Below are 18,392 nucleotides of genomic sequence, written 5' to 3' on the forward strand. Positions count from 1 at the left end.
GTGCTGCTCTGTGTGCTGCTCTGTGTGCTGCTCTATGTGCTGCTCTGTGTGCTGCTCTGTGTGCTGCTCCCTGTGCTGCTCTGTGTGCTGCTCTGTGTGCTGCTCTGTGTGCTGCTCCCTGTGCTCACTGAGGGCCGTGCACCGTTTGTTCTGCTGCTGCCGGTAATTAACGCTGCATAGAACTCAGCCAGCTCTTACTTTCGGTGGACTAAAGGGGTGTCAGGGTTTTTACTGGTACTGGAAATGTAAAGATAGAAACTATATATAAACGTGGTGCGGATGGTTTGCTTACTTTCAGCTGAAGTTTTATCTGTGATGACAGGTTCGCACAGTCGTGCTTTAGTGCCACTTGTGTGTTAAAGGACCTGACAACGCAGATCCCGTGCTGTGAATGTTTGCAGGCGGGCTGGAAGCCATTCTGGTAGGAGCAGAGCTTCCCTTTCCTGTAAGTTAGTAGAACTCGGAGCTGCGCTCAGTGAAAAGGGAAGATGACAACAGAAAGCTTTGGTATCTAATTTGCCATTATTGTGGGTATCAGAGGCAGGAACGGCTGATGATTTTTGTTTGCCCTCGTAGTAGCCCAGGTTAGCATTTGAATTTTTATTTGTAAATTAAATCAGACTCCCTGAATTTAGACAGAGAGAAGAGGTAATGGCCCTGCTGGCTCGGTCAAATGCCATTAGAACCTGGAAACACTGTGTATAAACTGCTCGTTTAAATCAGGTTCAGTCTGATTATCACGAGAGATTCTCAATGTTTTGAATCTCGAAAGGAAGCATCCTATCATTGAGAAATAAGATTTAAACCTTAATAAAGTAGTTGTCATTTTTATAGCTGAAAAGAGCTTTGTATCTCAATTAAGTGTACATAATATAAAGTCTTAAGGAAGCAACATAATACGTTTAATACAATTATATCCTTTTGCAATAGTGTAATTTAAAGGAAATCTGATTCTGTTAATGTCTCTTACATTATTTGGACAAAGGATAAACTTCAGTGTCACTAACCACTGCCTTTGCTACTCAGCACCCTGCACACAGGGCTGTGACCACTGCATTGCTGGGCCGGGGCGGCGCTCAGGGCAGTGCTAAGGGCCGTGCTGGGGGCAGGCCATCCGCTGGCACTGGCACCAACCACTTGGCAAGACGCACCATTTTCAAAATAAATATTTTTTTCTCCGTTCTGTGTTTTATGACAGCTGCAGAAATTAGATTTATTTGATAATTTACTTGAAACACTGAACAAACGTTCTCTGTGATCATTTTTCTTCTGTTTTGTATGTTTTTCCTCTTAGGAAAGCAGATACGTCTCAAGCACTTGGTCAAAACAGCCTTAATATGAAGGTAGTCTAAACAAAGGTGTTCTGTAGGTCACGGAGTACATCGGTAACTTCGGTTTGTAATTTAATTGCCTTCTTTGCACCCCGCAGCTTAAGATTTCCTTTAAATTCTTATTCCATTGTTGCGCTGGGGCTTAACAGAGTGTTAACCTGGTAATAGGCACAGGGCCTCCCCATTATATGTCTCGCTATCGAGCGGTTCTGCATGACTAGTTAAAAAAGATGGCAAGAAGATTAATGAAAGCCGCCCGGTACAGAGGGGGCAGGCACCGTCGCAAGACTTCCAGTGAGGAGATATTGGAGCTGAACCAGAGCTTGGCTTTTTCTTTATCCCGTGACCTCTGAACCCACCTTACTGTCGAGAGCTGCCAGCAGAGCCGACGTTTTGATTGATGTTGCTACACAAGTCAGTCTTTCCCATTGAATTCCACATCTGCACGAAAATAGCTTTTCTAGCAGTATTCATACTGGCTGTAAGTGATAGCCAAAGTGATGGCTGAAATGCTTTTATGTAGTTTTCATTTAAAGCTAAAGGTATTTGATGTTTTAATTCAGTATCAAGTTCCTCCAGATTATGCATGTTGGTAGTACTAATTTAATGAATTCATTATGGGGTTGTGAAAGGACTAAAAACGCACAGAGCGCGTTGGGGAGGAGCGGGTTCCCGCTGCTCGGGGAGCTCCAATAAAGATGTTGCACGGTTGTTCAAGGCCCTGCCGTGGGGCCAGAGCAAAGAGGCAGCAATTACCCAGGCACTGTGCAAGTGGTGCACAAAATACTGCGTGGTAGTTCCTAATATTAATGCTCCTGCTGTGAGTAATGCAGTCTCTGAAATAATAGTGGAAAAATCATACATGATGGAAACCTAATCATAGATTCTGCTCAAAGGGTAAAAAATAGATTCAGGAGAGAAAATATTACCAATACTTCAGGCTCAGAGTGAAAGAAACCTCAAAGTGTGCATCAGAAAGATGTGAGTCCAAATGCGTGCAGACCCGTGGTTTGCAGAGCAGCAAAATGCCTCAGAGGCAAGACAGCAATGTGCATACGGCACTCGGTCTCATTGAACTTCCCACCTGTGTCACAGCTCTGGACTGCACACGGGTCATTGCGGCCATCGGGGGGCTGGCAAAGGTCAGAGATGTTGGAGCCCTGCAGCCCTTGGCCTGGGGAGGCACAGCAGGGCAGGGCAGGATGGGCAGGCAGAGCAGGGCAGGCCAGGACGGATGCTCCTGGCCCCACACATGTGGCTGCAGCCCACTGAGTGCACTGCTGCTGAGGAGCCTGCATCAGAGTCCTCTGGAGCACAATCAGGAGCGTGCATTGCCTCAGCCTTTTAACAAATATGTTTTGTAGCCCTATTAAAAGGGGTCTTCATCTATTCTGTCAAAGCTATTCTGCTGGGGTTTTTTAGTTTAATTACACTATCCAATTAAAACTCCTTGCTGCATTTTGATTCGCTTCTCCTTGGGCTTGAGTGGATATGACATTTACAAGGCTCGCCTTTCAAGCAGACAATAGCGTGATTGATGAGGTGCAGACGCAATGAAGGAGGCGATTGCCATGTGGAAACACTGCTTAGTGCATTTTGATTTATTTATCATCTTTTTTCCAAAACAAGGTTGCTGGTGAGAGGTTTGGGGCAACCCTGATTTCCCCTTCTGATTTTCAGTGCATTCTTGCAAAAAAAAATCTTTATTCTGCCTTTGGTAAAAATTCAATGAAAAAACAAAGGGCTTTGGAAAAAAAATCCAGATGTGTGAATCGTTACCGTAACTTGACATAGAAGTGGGCTCTTTACGGACATCTGGAAACAAGGCATCCACTAACAGCAACGCTTTGTAGGAAGCCCATAGCAGAACATAAAGACCTGAGCTGTGGGAAGAGTGTTCGTGGGGGGGGCAGGGCTGCAGCACCCTGCTCTGAACATCGGCGTCGTTTGCTCCCACAGCAGCCGTGTTCTGGAGGAGAACATCAGGTGCAGGCTGCACTCCGTGTTGTTCCCAGCGGCGGTGGTGGGTCAGGATTTCATCCATAGTGACTGCAGTCACTGTCTGTGGAGGAGACCCCCAGCCCGGCTGAGCATGGCTCCCACCAGGTTGGCCCAGTCCAGGCCTGCCTCCGCTGCTGCCAGCGCTGCACTGTGTCCCAGCAGCCCGCAGTGGCTGAGAGCAGCTGACATCCCTGCAAGGGAGCTGCGAGTTTTCTTGTTCAGCCACGCCAAGACTGGTGTTTTGATGCTCGTGCAACATGTGCATTGTTTTTGACTTTCCAGGCTCGCAGCATTGTTTTTTGAGGCAGCACTGTGGATTTAAAACAACAGTTCCTCCTCAAAGCTTTTAGATGAGATATAGCAACATTTTATGCAATGTTTTAACTAAGCTTGGCTTTGTTCAGAAACACTGCTTGCATGCATTTTGCTTTCATTATTCCTTGCTTACTTATCTGTGCGTTTTAAAGTCCTTGTAAACCCTTCTGAGTCTGCAGGATTTAGGAGCTTGATCCTGTTGTGGTCACTGTTTCTGGGATGGTGAGAATGGTCATCGTGTTGAATGATGCCTGTAAGCATTTTGTTCTTCAGAGAGGTCTTTCTCTCACTGTTTATTCCAATAACTCTTAATTGTTGACTTAGGCCTTATGGCCCAAAATGACAAAACAATCATCAAGGTATATTGAAAAATTAACATAAATTTGCATTTCCTTGTGTTTGTTTTCTGTTTTGTTCTATTCACGAATTTTCTTTTCATGCTTCATCTAATTAGTGATTTAACTCAGTGCACACTGCTTTAAAGATTGGCACTAACAGATAGGGGCTTTTGATACCCTCTGAATTTGGGGTTGATGGAAGAGGTAGAATACAAACTATTCCTGAATGTTTGGAATACAGATTGCAGCAGAATTTCTCATTGGCCTCGTATTGACACAAAATCAGTGAATCTGGGGGGTGATGTGCAGTTGGGATGAGCACCTCTTCCCTGAACGTTGTCAGGAAAATGGGGTGCAGCCATGAGCAGTGGAGGTGCTGCCCGTCCCGCAGGCTGCGCGCCCCGGTGCAGTGACCTGCAGTGCTCCTGCTGCGTGCCTGGCACTGTCTGAAAACCTGAGTTTCTTTCCTTAAATGTTTTAGCAGATGAATATAGTTTAAAATAATCCATATTTTCCAGCCAGTAAAACCTGATTGCAAGGTATTAAAATGTCCTTGTTTGGTCCCCTTCTGCCTTCAGCTGCCCAGCACAGGTGACGTGTGTAACCTGTCTGTGGTCCTGGTGACAGACAGCTGCTGGAGCTGAACGGCTGTGTTCCAAACAGGCTGAGGGCACACTGCTCGTGCAGGAGTCATTGTGGTGATGTTGTTGGTACAAGATCTGCATTTGTTTTAACTGCCATCATGTATGGTAGAATCCCGCTGCTGCTGTTTGCTGCCAGATATTCTTGTATGGAAATATAAAAAAACATTGAAGTTCCTATTGATCTCTGAATTGTCAGAGGTGGTGCTCTATTGGAAAGTGGTACATCACACATTTAAGCACTCTTGGAAATGGAAATCAATCTCACAATTCATAAATTCCATCTGGCTGGAACAGTAGCAGAGCAAAGTGCCAGTTATGATTTCAATGAACTAATATTTCATGCTGTAAATAGTGTGATGTGGACATGGGAGCACATAAACATAATAGTGTAATGGAGTTTCTAAAGAAAAGTCTTTTTAGCCTCTTTCCACTACATCACCTGCCATGTGCAGGGCTCGTCCTGCTCCATGCTGGGGCATTGCAGGGCGGTCCAACTCAGGGGCTGCGGCTGAGCAGCTGCTGTCCTGGTCAGGGACACATGGATGTGGGGACACAGGGATGCTGCCCTGGCAAGGGTTGTCTCCAGGCTGCCGGAGGGACTGCAGCAGAGTGAGCTCTGCCTCCTGCCATGGGATGCAGCACAATTGGTATTGGCATCTGTAGCTCTAATTGTCTTCAAAACAGCTGACTCGATACAATCCTAAAACAAGTGTTGGAAATGAACTTCTGTGTTCTGCCTCTGTCAGCTGCGTAACTGCTTCTGCCAGAAAGGAGGAGTAAATCACTGCTTTAAAGGAAAGATGGAGATCCTGGGAGGGTTCCTTCGTTGGGCATGACGAAAGCTATGGTCTCCCTTAATTTTTGTGTTAATCTCTCACCCTGTGGCTCCGTGCCCCACCCCCCAGTGATGTGTGGCTGAGAAGCAGGCGGTCAGCACGCCGCCCATCATTCCCTCCACCCAGGATGCAGGGGCTGCCCTCAGCATGCCTCAACAGCACTGCACACCCGGCCTGCACGCAGCACCACGCACCAGCCCTGCAGCTGCTCCGGCACCGCTGCCCATGGCAGCCCCAGCTCTGTCACATTGGGGTCATTGGTCACTGCCACCCTCTGCTGGGGTCTGAGCAGCAGGGAAGCTTGCCAACAGAGAACCTCACAGATAAAAACTGCAGTTCTGTGTTAGTTTTTGATTGTTCTGCTTGCAGGGAGAGGTGCCTGGTTTCCTCGTACCGTTGCTACATTCCTTTGTATTTTACAGTGACATTTTCCTTTGCCTTAGCAACAGAGCAGGTTTGGGTATTATTATGGAGAGGGGATTTTATGATAATTCCGGGACTAATTGGCCTTTTACCTTAAATATGGCACTTCTATGTGTGGTGGCTACACTGAATTGCTAGGTGAGCTGTTGCAGCATGGCGGTGCGAACGCTGCGGCCGTGGGCTGGCTGTGAGCTAACTGACCGTCTGATAGATCTTTGCTTTTCCTGCAGCAGGGATGTGATGGGAAAATGAACTTTATTGAAAGAGTTCAGCTGCTCCTGTAAGCCACCACTTGCCTTAAATTGAAATGACACGAGAAGCCTGTCAGCGTTTCATTGCTCCCTTCTGTTGTGCTGATGGTATGCTAAGCTCACCATCTGTGTTTTGCTTCTGTCAGGCACACAGCTCGGCAGAAAACTTTAGAGAAATATTCTGAACCTTTTTTCTTATCTTTGCAGGTCATGCAATATTTAAACTTACATATCTAAGCAATCACGACTACAAACACCTGTACTTTGAATCAGATGCTGCTACTGTCAATGAAATTGTACTGAAGGTGAGTATTAAAATTTTAACGTGACCCAAAATTCTGAGTGTTGTACCAGTTAGACATGGAAGTCTTCAGGAGGATCTGAAATGCGGGCATGGCGCAGCACCTGTGGAGCACTTGGGTGCTTTAGCTCCCAGTTTGCTGCCCCACTCCCTGGGCTGGGTTTCGGTCAGGAATTGGCACTGCAGGGACCACAGGGCACACATGGAACACAGGGCTGCGCAGCGTCGGAGCGGCTCGAGCGGAGCAGAGCTGGGCTGGGGCAGTGCTGAGTGCAGCAGGACTGCTCCCCCCCGGGCCAGAATGGCTTGCTTTTCCCACAGCTCATTGATGTACGGATTAATCTACTTTCTGAAACAAATTGGAAGATTAAACTTCATTTTCTGCAATCTAGTATCTTACGTCAACTCAAAATCAAAAAACCAGTAATTTTAGGAATCCACCCGTTATGTTTGCTTTGCTGTGTGAAGTCCCCAGGACTGCCGAATGGCCGACCTGCTGCAATGCTGGTGTTGGCGGCTGAGCGCGTGCTGCCTTCTCCCTTGGCTCTTAGTCCGGCAGGCTCCTCTGCTCCCACTTTATCTGCGGAGTCTCCGGAGCGCTTGGCAGAGCCAGACTGCTCACACAGGAAAGCTGAAAAGAGTTTTGCTCTGAGTAACGAGAATATTCAGGGGAGAAACATTACCAAACAGTGCTTTTTTCTTACCTTGCAAATTGTTTATACAAAATACTTCTAGGTTTTTGTGTAAGTTACCAGTTTATTTTCAATTCCATCAGCATTAAGAAATATAGAGAAATCAGACTTTTCAAATTAGGCTTTTTACATGATCAAGTGCAAGACACCGAGGCTTTATTGACCATGAAAACTCCCTATATTTCTACGCCTTAAGCTGTAATATGCAATGAAAGTGAAACACTCTACAGTGCATAAAATCGTGCAAGTTTTAAGCCACAGCATATTAACCAGCTAATGGTGGACCAAAGGGCATTTTTATCTTTTTGATTCTTGCATTAACCTTCCATTAAAATTATCTATGTGATTATCACAAAGCACTGGAGATAATAAATTTAGGGAATAGCAGGCTTGTTAAATATCATTTAAAAATGCTTTCATCAAGTAAAATATGCCAAAACACAGGGAAACTCTGAGATTAGCTGAGTATGCAAACATCATAATGGAGGTATTATTTTTATTAAAGCTGATAAAATCTTTTATTGAAGCCCATTACCACTCCAGAGCAGCACAGCGGCCGCAGGACGTGCTGTGTTGGGGGACGGAGCTGCCCAGGCGCGAGGACGGGGGCAGAGCTGGGGGTGGCCCACATGCAGGGCCGCTCCTGCTGTGGTTTTGCCCTTTTCCTGTCGCCCTGCTGGAGGTGCAAGGGTCCGTGCCCTCCCAGGGCTGCATGCCAAAGCTCCACTGCAGTGAAATCCTTCCGTGTCTTGCAGGTTAACTATATTCTGGAATCACGAGCAAGTACAGCCAGAGCAGAATATTTTGCTCAGAAACAAAGAAAACTGAACAGGAGAACAAGCTTTAGCTTCCAGAAGGAGAAGAAATCGGGACAGCAGTAGCGCCGGGCCTCGAACAGAGCCTGACCGCCGTGTTCGGGGCGGGGGCTGCCGGAGGCCGGGGCAGAGCGGCGGAGCTCCAGCTGCTGACGGCAGGAGCGGCCGGGGAGGACATCGGCGCGACCCCGTGTCTGGTGGCTGCACGATGATCCCTCCTTGGCGAGAGGAGGTCTCCCCTGTGACACAAATAAAGAGCCATATCAGCCGGAAAGAAGACTGTTACGCTTCAGGTTCCTTTGATTAGAAATAAGAGAATGACGTAGACTGGCATCATTTAATTACTGTATTATGTACAATCACAAGAAGAGATGTGATTACATATTATTTCACAGCCTGGTTAAAATAAATTATATACATCTGTAATACACCCACGTACACACAGGTATTGCTTGTGACATGATCAAATTTCTAAAAACAAAATGTAGGACAAATGTATCCATTTTTACTATTAATAAACAGATGTAATCTTTTTCAAGGTCCATCTGATGCACAGTTCTTTTGGGGGGAGGCTGCAGTCCCAGATGGTTGCGCTTCTGTTGCTGACGTGCAGGAGGCAACTGTGAGCCAGGAGCAGCAGCCATGGCAGAGCGACTGGTGGGGGAGCGCTGAGGCAGTTCAGGTCTCTTTTGCTTCGTTCTTTTCAAAACAGGTTTGTGTAACTGCTCCTCAGCTTTGCATCCCCTCTGTGGAAGGCACTTCCTGCAGCCAGCACCAAGGCAGCATCTGCAGCCTGAGGAGAGCGCGGCACAGCACTGAGGCCACGGCTGGCACCCGGTGCTGGGTGTGCCCCTGCTCCTTACTGTTCTCTAGGAATAAAAACAGAGACCTGCTCTGTACTGGGACCTGTGACTGTGCTGGCCTTGTCTGTCTTCAACATATCAGGGAACACGTGAATGGGATTTCAGGAGCCAGAGCTGCATTTTGGTTCCACTCACCAGAGGTGTCTTTCACAAATCTCTCCAAGCTGCCGATGCTGGAGCCCTGTGCTGCAGTGGGTTTGTACCATGCTGCACCCACAGCCCTGCGAGCTGCTCAGAGCCCAGCCGGCAGCGCGGGCTGTGTGCGAATGTGGGGCTGCGTGGAGCTACGTGGGCTGCGTGCCCTCCCTGCCGTGCTGCAGCACCACCTCCAGCAGTGTGCGTCCTACCTTACTTTTGTACAAAAAATGCTCTGAGCCTTAATGTGCAGGGTGTGGATAGCGGGAAGGCAGCAGGGCTCTGTGTCAGCTGTCTGTTACATTTAAGTTCTCTGTTGTAAAAGATTCAGTTTTGGAAGCACATGAGTGCCGCCCCCTGGGGCCGCGCGGTCTCTGTGTGCAGTCTTCCACAGTTCCTATTTGCAAAGGATAAAACAGAAGGAAACATATTTTATAGTACAGTATTACATTTTTAAGTATTTTGTATGCACAATTGCAGCACAGATGCAACGGAGGAAAATCTTTCCAATAATGCAATGTAAATTATTCCTTTATTCAGCTTTGTGAACTATTTAACATTAAAGTTGTTATGTGAATGTGCTTTGCCACCCAGTTTCAGTTCTTCTTAAATGAAAATGTTCCCTACTTCGGTGTTGGGAACGACTTCCATCTCCAACTTCTTTTCTTGGCCATAACGCTGCTGCCACGTTTACTCGTTCTCAGGAGATATTTGGTAGGTGCAGTGTTTTCCTCTCAGTGAAAGGAAGGCCTGTCACAATAAAGCCCTCCCCATTGGCAGTGCCACAGTGCAGGTGGGTGCTCCCCTGCCAGGCCGTGCTGCTCCATACCTGCACTGCCCGCTCCTGAGCACACAGCACCAGCTGGGGTCGGGGTGCACACAGCGAGCGGCGGCTCGAGGGGGCCGGGGCTGAGTCTGCTTGCTCCGAGACACTTGATCACACTTAAGAAATGAATTTTCCTTCAAACTGCAGATCGGAACACACGGTGCAGGGAACGCGTTTCCACTGCTTGGTGCTTGCTGCAAAAGTCAAAGCGGGGCTCCTGGCTGCAATCTGCGCGCAGCTGAGCACAGAGCCATCCCGGCTGGTCTTTCCTGGTAGTTGTAGATTTAATTGATTCAGATGGGCATTCAACTGGGTCAGGGAAGCAAGCTGTTCCTTCCATGCCGGGCTTCAGCAGAGAGGGTGGCTGCTGGCTGCCAAGCAGGGATACTTCTCCCTGAAATGCATCAGACTCTGTTGGAGGGTGTCCACATTTTCTCTTCCTGTGAAGAGGCCCTGCTCTCCTGTGCACTGCAGCTCTACCTGCAGCAGTGCGGGGCCCCGGGAGGCTCCTGCAGAGGCTGAGCACTGCTCCAGGAGATACGCAAAGGAACGGAGCGGCTTTCAAGCTGCAGTGCTGCAACATCTGTGTTGTGCTGGCACAGCCCTGGGCTGAGCAATGTGGCCAGAGGTTACTTCAAGTGATACATAATGCATGCGCAAAATCTGCTTTATGCCAGAAGCCTCTTCACCTAATGCAGAAAATTAAGCCTCTATTTCAAACTGAAATGATACATTTCTGTATCTACTTTCAAGTTAGACAAAAATGAAAGGCTCTTCAGCTGCCCTTCCTTCCAGCCATTCCAGGAGCCCTAAGTTCCGCAGATGCAGAAGGGCCGTGCACTGGGAACGGGCCCTGTGCACCCATGGTTGGTGCAGGGCTGCTTGGGCCACAGCAGCAGTGATGTGCTCCAGGCAGTTGTGCAGCTCTGGTGGGGTTTGCCAGGAGAGATGGAGCAGAGATCTCTGCGGGCCGGAGGACGTCCATTGGCAGTGTGGCCGGGGCTGGGCTCCGCATGGACAGCGCTGCTCCCACCCAGCAATGGGGACGAGCAGGCAGAAGCCATCATGCCGCCCTGGGTGCAGCCCTGAGATTAATGGGGGGAGTTATTTATGGAGACATGTTTGTAATGGGCCCATGAATTTCACGGAAGCGCGCTGCCGAGGCGGCGGTGGTGTTGGGCGCCACTGCTGCTAAAATTAATGCTCCTTAAATCACATCCTGGGGCGGCCATCGCGGTGTGGGGATGGGTGAGGCCAGGGGCAGCGGTGCAGGGCTGTGGGGGGGGGGCACTGCGGCCCCACTGCTCAGAGCTGGGCCGGCACTGCTGCCAGCAGCGGGCACAGTGGGGCAGGGCCACGCACTGTGGCTGTGCGGTGCCACGCATCTCTGCATCAATGCAAAAGAGGGAAAAAAACCTCAGCGGGGTGTTGTTGGCTCTAAAAACCCTAAGTATGATTTGTGAACTCTCACAGCCTCGGTAATCTCATCAGAGTAATGGGATTATATTTCAAATCACCATGGCCTGTTCATTACACATTTAAACTCCTTTGACAGAGGAAAAGTTAAATAAAATGTGTGCGTCAGCCCTGGTTGACTTTCCCAGTTCTCTTTCTTGATTAGACAAACAGATGCTGAGCTCCAAAATGAAAAAATAATGCGCTCATTTATTCATTTTTCTGACAAGTTGCAGCAGATTTTTAACGCCCCGGGTGGGAATGCAGGGTCAGTCTTTGCCACTGTGCCACGGCACCGAGTGGTGCCTGGTGCGCCCAGCGCAAGCCAAGAGCTCAGGAAGCCACCCCAGGTCCTGAGGAACAGAGCCGGGGTGGGGAGCAGTGTGGGGGTCCTGGCTCTGTGGGGCTGAGGCCTCATGCCCGCAGTGCACAGAGGGAAGCAGCTGCATGAGGTTGGCAGCAGCCATCCCAGCCACCCCATCCCTGTGGGAGCAGTGCTGACACCGGGCAGGGATGTGCTGCCTCTGAGGGAGCTGCACACCAAGGAGTCTGGGGCTCAGTGAGGGAACTGAAATGCTGGATGATTAGAAATACACCAGCAAACACCATTATTGTCAGGAGTATGCGATAGCATACAGTAATGAAGCAATTATTAATGAGCAACTGCAAGGCTGTCATCAATTTAAGCTTTTCAGGATCACAGACTGAGGCAAGCTAAACATTTAACTGACATCCACTGGATGGTCAGTGGAGCACATGGGGCCACCCCCAGCACGCTGCCACAGAGGGCCCAGCACCCCCTGCACCCGCTATGGGCTCTGGCCCATGCACCAGGACATCCCTACAAGCAGCAGGACGGCCCGATGAACAGCAGGATGGCCGCACCTGCTGACCTGTGCTCTCAGGCCAGGCACTGCCCACACACGAGGCACTGCAGCCCGGTGAGGCACAGAAGGGCCAGTTGTGTCCCGGAGCCGCTCCCGCACCAGCGCAGCCGTGCACCGCAATCTGTCACGGCGGCTGCGGCCACGTGCTCTGCAATCTGCACTGCGTGTCGGGGCTGTCATCCGACATAATTCCTCCCCGCTGGCATATTGCTGATTTGTGCATAAGTGATGCATGCAATCCACCTGAGTGAGGAGCGGGGGGCTGGCGGCCCGTGCTGTCAGGGCAGGGTGTTTTAGTGCCGCCTGCGATTAGGTGGAATTGACAGGCCCTGAAAGCGGGGAATTGCACAACAGGGGAATTAACAGCCAGGGACTGGAGTGGAGTGTGGCACTCGTTTAATCTGCAATTTATCAGTTTACGCGTCTTCTTGTCGCAGGCGGAAGATTACACTCCAAAAAAAGCAGGCTTCTTTTTTTTTAATTTCACCTGACAGGGAAAAGGAAGAGCAGTATTTAGAGGCTGATGCTCACCAGTTCCCACCGCGTTCAGGTCGGCGCTGCACTGAGCGGTGCTGAGCCACCCAGGGCACAGCAGCAGGGCCCCAACCCAGCCTCGGAGCTGAGCTCTGCCCGCGGGGCGCACAGCTGCTGCCCTGCCCGAGGGTCCCGTGGCGATGTGCCCCCCTCCCCAACCCCGGTCTGCCAGTCCCGGCAGCCCCGTCCCGCAATGCTGCAGTGCAGTGCACAGAGCCCCGGCCGCTGGGCCCCCACCATGCAGCTCGCTCCAATTTTGATCGTATCATCAGAGTCTGATAATGGTTTCCAGGAACACTGTAGCCTTTCTGCGAGGTGACAGCCTGTAAAGGCAGCATGACAGATAATGTATTCTACAAGGGTACAATAATGTGACTCCGAGCGCATTAAACTCCTTTAATGTGGGTGACATACACCTTCCTCTTAACATACGTTATCATCCTGGGGGCACACGCAGCACAGAGTCGGCACCCCGCACTGCGGCCCCCCCGGCACCGTGGCTCCCACTCGTCCCACTGCCAGCTCTGGTGCCAGCAGCCCCCCTTCCATCCGCAGCTCCTTCCCTCGGTGTGAGGAGGTCAAACTCAGCGATGCAAATGCTTTTGCTGCTCACGAGCAATCTCCTTGGCCTCCTCGGCAGCCTGCTCTGATACCGCAAACCTTTATCCAACCTCCTGGTATCAAAGATTATTTATAATGAATTAAATACATTTTTAGCCGCTTCTTTCCACACTTACTGCCACACTTCCACTGCCACTTCAACTTAATTAGGGAGGCCTCGCTAAAGAGATGGGAGTAAATTCATCTATAGAAATGTATCTGTGTATAAATGAAAAAAGCAGCCACCGCAGGTCAAACCAGTACTTTCAATTTATTGCCCCGGTACATTCATTTGTAAATAGCTCTGCCTTGCTGGTTTCTAAGTGCAAGGCTAATGTTGGAGTGCTTAAATTAATAGTGACGCACACCTTTCATTATTGCTATTAAATTAGGTGCTGGGCTTTGATGGATTCACTTGTTGCTGAACTAAAAGCCTCAGAAATGTGGGTGTGCGTATCCATTTGGCTTTACGGCAAATTTAGGTCTCAATGTCAAGGCGACAGCACCGAGCAGCTCTCCCAGAATGCACTAATTGCAGGACAGGCCTGGCACACAGCGGGCACAGAGCGTGCGGCTGCAGGCATAGGATGGCACCAAACAAGAAGGGCAAAACTTCGGAGCTGTGCCACCTCTGAGGGTGCCCCCATGTCCCCACCGGCAGCCAGCACATCACACCGGTGTGAGCACAGGAGGGGCTGATGTGGGACTAACGCCGGTGCCAGCAGGAAAGCACCCAGTTCCTCATTCACGGGGTGCTGTTCATCTGCGATGACACCATCAGGACACCGCAGGGTTTGCTCGTCAGCACTGCACCGCGTTCCTGCCCAGAGCAGGAGCTGAGTCTGCAGCTGGGACCGGGCCGGGGCTGCAGGGCGAACTGCAGGGTGCGCTGCGGGTTGAGGCGCAAGGTGAGCCGCAGGGTGAGCCGCGGGCCGGGCCTGCAGGACGCACCGCAGGCTGGGCTGCACGCAGCCTTTGTTCTGCGGCGCGGTTCCCGCTCCCAGCGCGCCACCTTGAGGCGGCTGCCTGCAGCCCTCCGGCACCGCGCCGGCTGCGCACGCGCTGCCTCAGCCCCATCCTGACCCCATCCGGGCCCGGCTGCAGCCATCTCCGAGCCCGCGCCTGGAGCCGGGGCAGCTCCACGCGGAGGGCGCAGGGAGTCAGCACTCACCCCAGCGGGGCGGGAGGGCCGTGGGAGCCGTGTGCTCACCGTCCCTGTCCCTGTCCCAGCCTACGGTGTGGCGGTGGCAGAGTGGGAGCCCGTGAGCGGTGGTACCACGACCTGCCGCCTCACTGACCCGCGTGCTAACCCAGCAAAGAGTATTCAATGCTGGTTCTTTCTAAAATGATAAAATTTGTCTATGCTATCAACTATTTAGCGTCTGGGTTCCCGAGAGATAAAATATTTAAACATCGTGTTTCCATGCAAATCTTGTCCCAGGCTTTAATATCCTTTTACCATGCATTCTCAAACACTGGGCTGCTGGAAGGGCCAGGGATGCACTGCAGACGCCCCTCTCCGAGCGCTGCTCTCCCACCGCGCTGTTGGAAGCTTTCACTCGCACAGAAAACCATCTTCTGGGGAAACGCGGCCGTTTGCATTCCAGTTTGGTGCCTCTCATTGCTTTGCTGCTGGGGGATTGAAATCATCGCCGTGATAAACCCGGGAATGGAAAATAAACAAACACAAACCGCCGCTGTGAGCCAGTCGCTCTGCAAGCTCAGACACTTTCCTTTGGCGCAGGGCCCCGCTTCTCCCTTTGTAAAACATTATTATTAGTCAATAAAAGCTAAATCCCCTCGATCAGCCGGCACCCCCGCAGAGGAGCAGACGGCCCCCCCTGGCCTCACTGATTGACTCTGCGCAGCCCCAGGACTGCTCACGCCTCCGCAAATGGGAAGATCTGATAAAGACCTAATCCAATTACAGTGCACACTTGCCAATGGTAGTTCGCCTTTAATGGAACTTTGGGTTTGTTTTTTTTCATCTCCCGCAGAATTTCTGCCCTTCTGATCTCCAGATGAGAAACCAGCGCCAGCTGTGGGAAGAGCACTCAGCGGTGAGATAGGGCCAGGGCTGCAGGGCTGCAGGGCAGAGCTCTGGGCCTCAGGCACAAACGTGGCACCGCTTGCCCGAGGCTGGGGAATGGGCTCTGCGTGTGCCGCGGCCACCCCTCCCTTGCCACAGTGCCACATGAGCACGGCAATGGTTTTGGTGCCAGCAGCCACCCCTCTGCCTGCAGTGCCAGGCGCACAAATTCCCATTGCTCCTTCAGTGTTTGAGAGAGAACAAATTGCTAATCAGCAGCCACCCCCTCCTCAGTGTCCTCTGCAGCAACACTCCAATAATTAATTATAAACTACAATACTGATCAGCTTGCATGTACTCCATCTGCACTGACAATCATTAACCATAATATGAAATTTATAATGTTGAGACATGGAACCTGGCGAGATGAACTGCTCTGCTTTTTAATCAGTTTTATGGGATGATATAATGCATTGATCGACAAAGACAAGATACAGTACGTGTTCCTCTGTCTATAGCCGGGCAACCTTATTAATTTAGATTTACAAAGAGTTGTTTGATCCGAAGAGGAGAGAGGTGGCAAAGCCCCAGCATGGGGTATCACCCCCCACCACAGGTCCCTCAGCTCAGAGACCAAGCAGGGAGGTGCTGCGAGGGGATGGGAGGAAGAACCGGGAGGAAGAAGATAACCCAGGAATTAAGCGAGACGCACAAACGATGGCTGCTCTCCAGAATCAGAGCTTTTCATGCGCCCACTGTGCAGCCGGGGGCATGGCTGCCGGGGACCCCTCGAGGTGTGGGGCTGGTGCGGCCGCTCTGCTCATGGCAATGGGCTGCGAGCCCCCGCCTGCCCCTCTCTGCCTCTCACGCCCCCTCCCCGGCTGCACCTGTGTCCAGAACAGCGCGGTCCATGGCAGCCGGACAGCTGGTAACCATATTGGTGTGCCGTGGGCTGTCATCTCGCATTTGCACGCCTGTTCGTGCTCCAAGTCCAGGAGAGGCTGGATTGGTTGTTTTCAGGTCAGAGGCTGCATCCAATACAGGAGGAAAATTCCCATTTCCCCACCAAGCCGTTAACCGTGAAGTGCCCTGGCCCCGCTCCTCGCCCAGCACAGGTGGCAGCAGGGCCACACCACCACCCAGCCCCATGTCCCCATGGCTGGGTCATGCCATATGGCACCGGGGTATGTGTCCCCATCCCAGGAACACACCGCCTGCTGGGCACCTCCTGCCCACAAGGGACACGCGGTCCTCACAGCCCTCAGGATCCATCGCACTGCAGACGTCCACCTGGGACTGCTGGTCCCACGGAGCAGAAGACCGTGGCATGCAGTGCAGTACTGCAGCACTGAGGGCCCCCACGGTGCCCCCGGATGCCAGTGCTGGGCTGTGGGGGTTTGGCCGATCCCCTCCGGCCAACGCCGGTGCCGCAGAGTGCAGCTGAGGAGCTGAGCACAGATTCTGTCCCTGCAGAAAGGCAGTGCTGCTGGCGCAGCTCACAGATAACCACAGCTTGTCAAAAAATTTGGGTCTGCTCTCTGAATTTAGAAGTGTAAGTAACAAAGTAACTGAGGAGCAGCAGTACATGCAGGTCCTGTTAGGCGTTTGATTTAATAGCACATGACGTTTTGATTAAAAAATTAGCTCTATGTAATATCAATAGAGCACACATTAAAAGGATTAGGAACACAGTGACTGACAGCTCTCAGAAAGCGGCTGTCAATGGGGAATCGTCATCAAATGGTGATATTCTGCATCTCCCTCCATGATCTGAAGTAAATACGGAATCATCACAGGTAACACTAGGACAGGAGGAGGAGGACCAGGCACCGGCAGAGATGGGACATTTCCCCATTCCAGAGCAACGTAATGGGAGATCTGCAGCTACCGGTGCCACTGTGTGCCTGCAGGCCTGCAGTGTGCAGAGCAGCCGCCTCAGCTGCAGCTGCTGTTGGAGGGCACAGGCTGTCTGCAGAGCAGGGGCACCGTGCAGCAGCACTGCCTGCTGCAGGACACGGCCGGGGCGCTGCGCGCTGTGGTGCCACATGGCCAGTAGTGCCACTCCGCCACACTGCCGCCTGCAGCAGACAGAGGCTTTTGAAAGGCAAATCTTTATTAGTGCAGCAACTGTGCCTAACCCACATTAATTCCCAATTGTGAATGCTTTCAATTAGCGACTGCAGGCACTCAGAGCACTGGATATGTTCATTAGTGACACGGCCTTGCTGCTCAGTGACAAGCGGATGACAAACCTGTCTGAGGGACTCAGAAGGGTTTCAGCTGCATGCAGCTCTGGTGCCAGGAGGGGGAGAGCAGCAGGGATGGCCTGGCGCTGGGCTCAGCAACTCATTGCCACGTACGGTGCCCCAGTGTTGGCAGAGCCCACCAATCCAGGGCTCAGCATATCCATCACCTGGAGAGGCATTTGCAGAGTCTCTGGGCCATCATGGAGTGCTGAGTCCTCTAAGCTCTGAGCAGATGGCCCAGAACTGCCTCCAGAACTGCCTGGGAGCAGCAGGACACAACCTGCCCTTGTCCAGGGTGCAGCCAGGCACAGACCTGCCCACGGGCATCACTGCCCACAGCCCTGGGGCAGCACTGTGCTTCCACAGAGCTCTCCTGGCCCAGTAAGGGAGTATCAGCTAAATAAAACAAGAAGTGAGTGATGCCACTGTGCCCTGCTGGATTGAAATTGTGAGAGCAAAGTGGTTTTCCCGGGGAGATTTATTTCCTCTGCGGGCAGCCAGCCCAGCACAGAGAACAGGCCCCGCTTCCTCCTGAAGTCAGTGTTCTGTTTTTATTTCATTTTTGAGGCAACCAGAACAATGAAGGAAATATAGAGATGTTCGTTCAGCACCACCGTGGCAGTGGAGGTGTGCACCCACAGATGCACACCATGCACAAGGGCAACCCCTGTAGGTGTCACAGCAGAAGCGGAGTCCAAAGCTGCTCTCCTTCACCTCTCCTGCTGTGAGCTTCAATTTCAGATTGCGTTACCACGCAATATCTGGGTGCCAATGCTCCAGCCCTGCTCCCGCGAAGCACGCCATTATATCTCCCGTAATTGTAAAGATGGCAAAGTGCTTGAGTCAGCAGTCCCGCTGAATTTTGCTTTC

General features: G+C 51.3%; 1 protein-coding gene across 5 annotated transcripts in view; it reads left to right on the forward strand.

Annotated features, from left to right (window-relative positions):
- The window catches only part of MAPKAP1 (MAPK associated protein 1), an 82,453-nt gene extending 73,964 nt beyond the window's left edge, over positions 1-8,489 (forward strand). For 4 of the 5 annotated variants that reach the window (XM_042878794.1, XM_042878798.1, XM_042878795.1 and 1 more), the window contains 2 exons: positions 6,347-6,444; positions 7,888-8,489. In XM_042878794.1, the coding sequence (XP_042734728.1) occupies positions 6,347-6,444; positions 7,888-8,013 (224 nt within the window). In that variant the 3' untranslated portion in view covers positions 8,014-8,489. The other variant, XM_042878799.1, reaches the window with a different exon arrangement.
- The last annotated feature ends 9,903 nt before the right edge of the window (positions 8,490-18,392 follow it).

This window comes from Lagopus leucura, unplaced genomic scaffold, assembly GCF_019238085.1.
Source record: "Lagopus leucura isolate 7727_CA_CO unplaced genomic scaffold, USGS_WTPT01 Super-Scaffold_100022, whole genome shotgun sequence".
Taxonomy (NCBI): domain Eukaryota; kingdom Metazoa; phylum Chordata; class Aves; order Galliformes; family Phasianidae; genus Lagopus; species Lagopus leucura.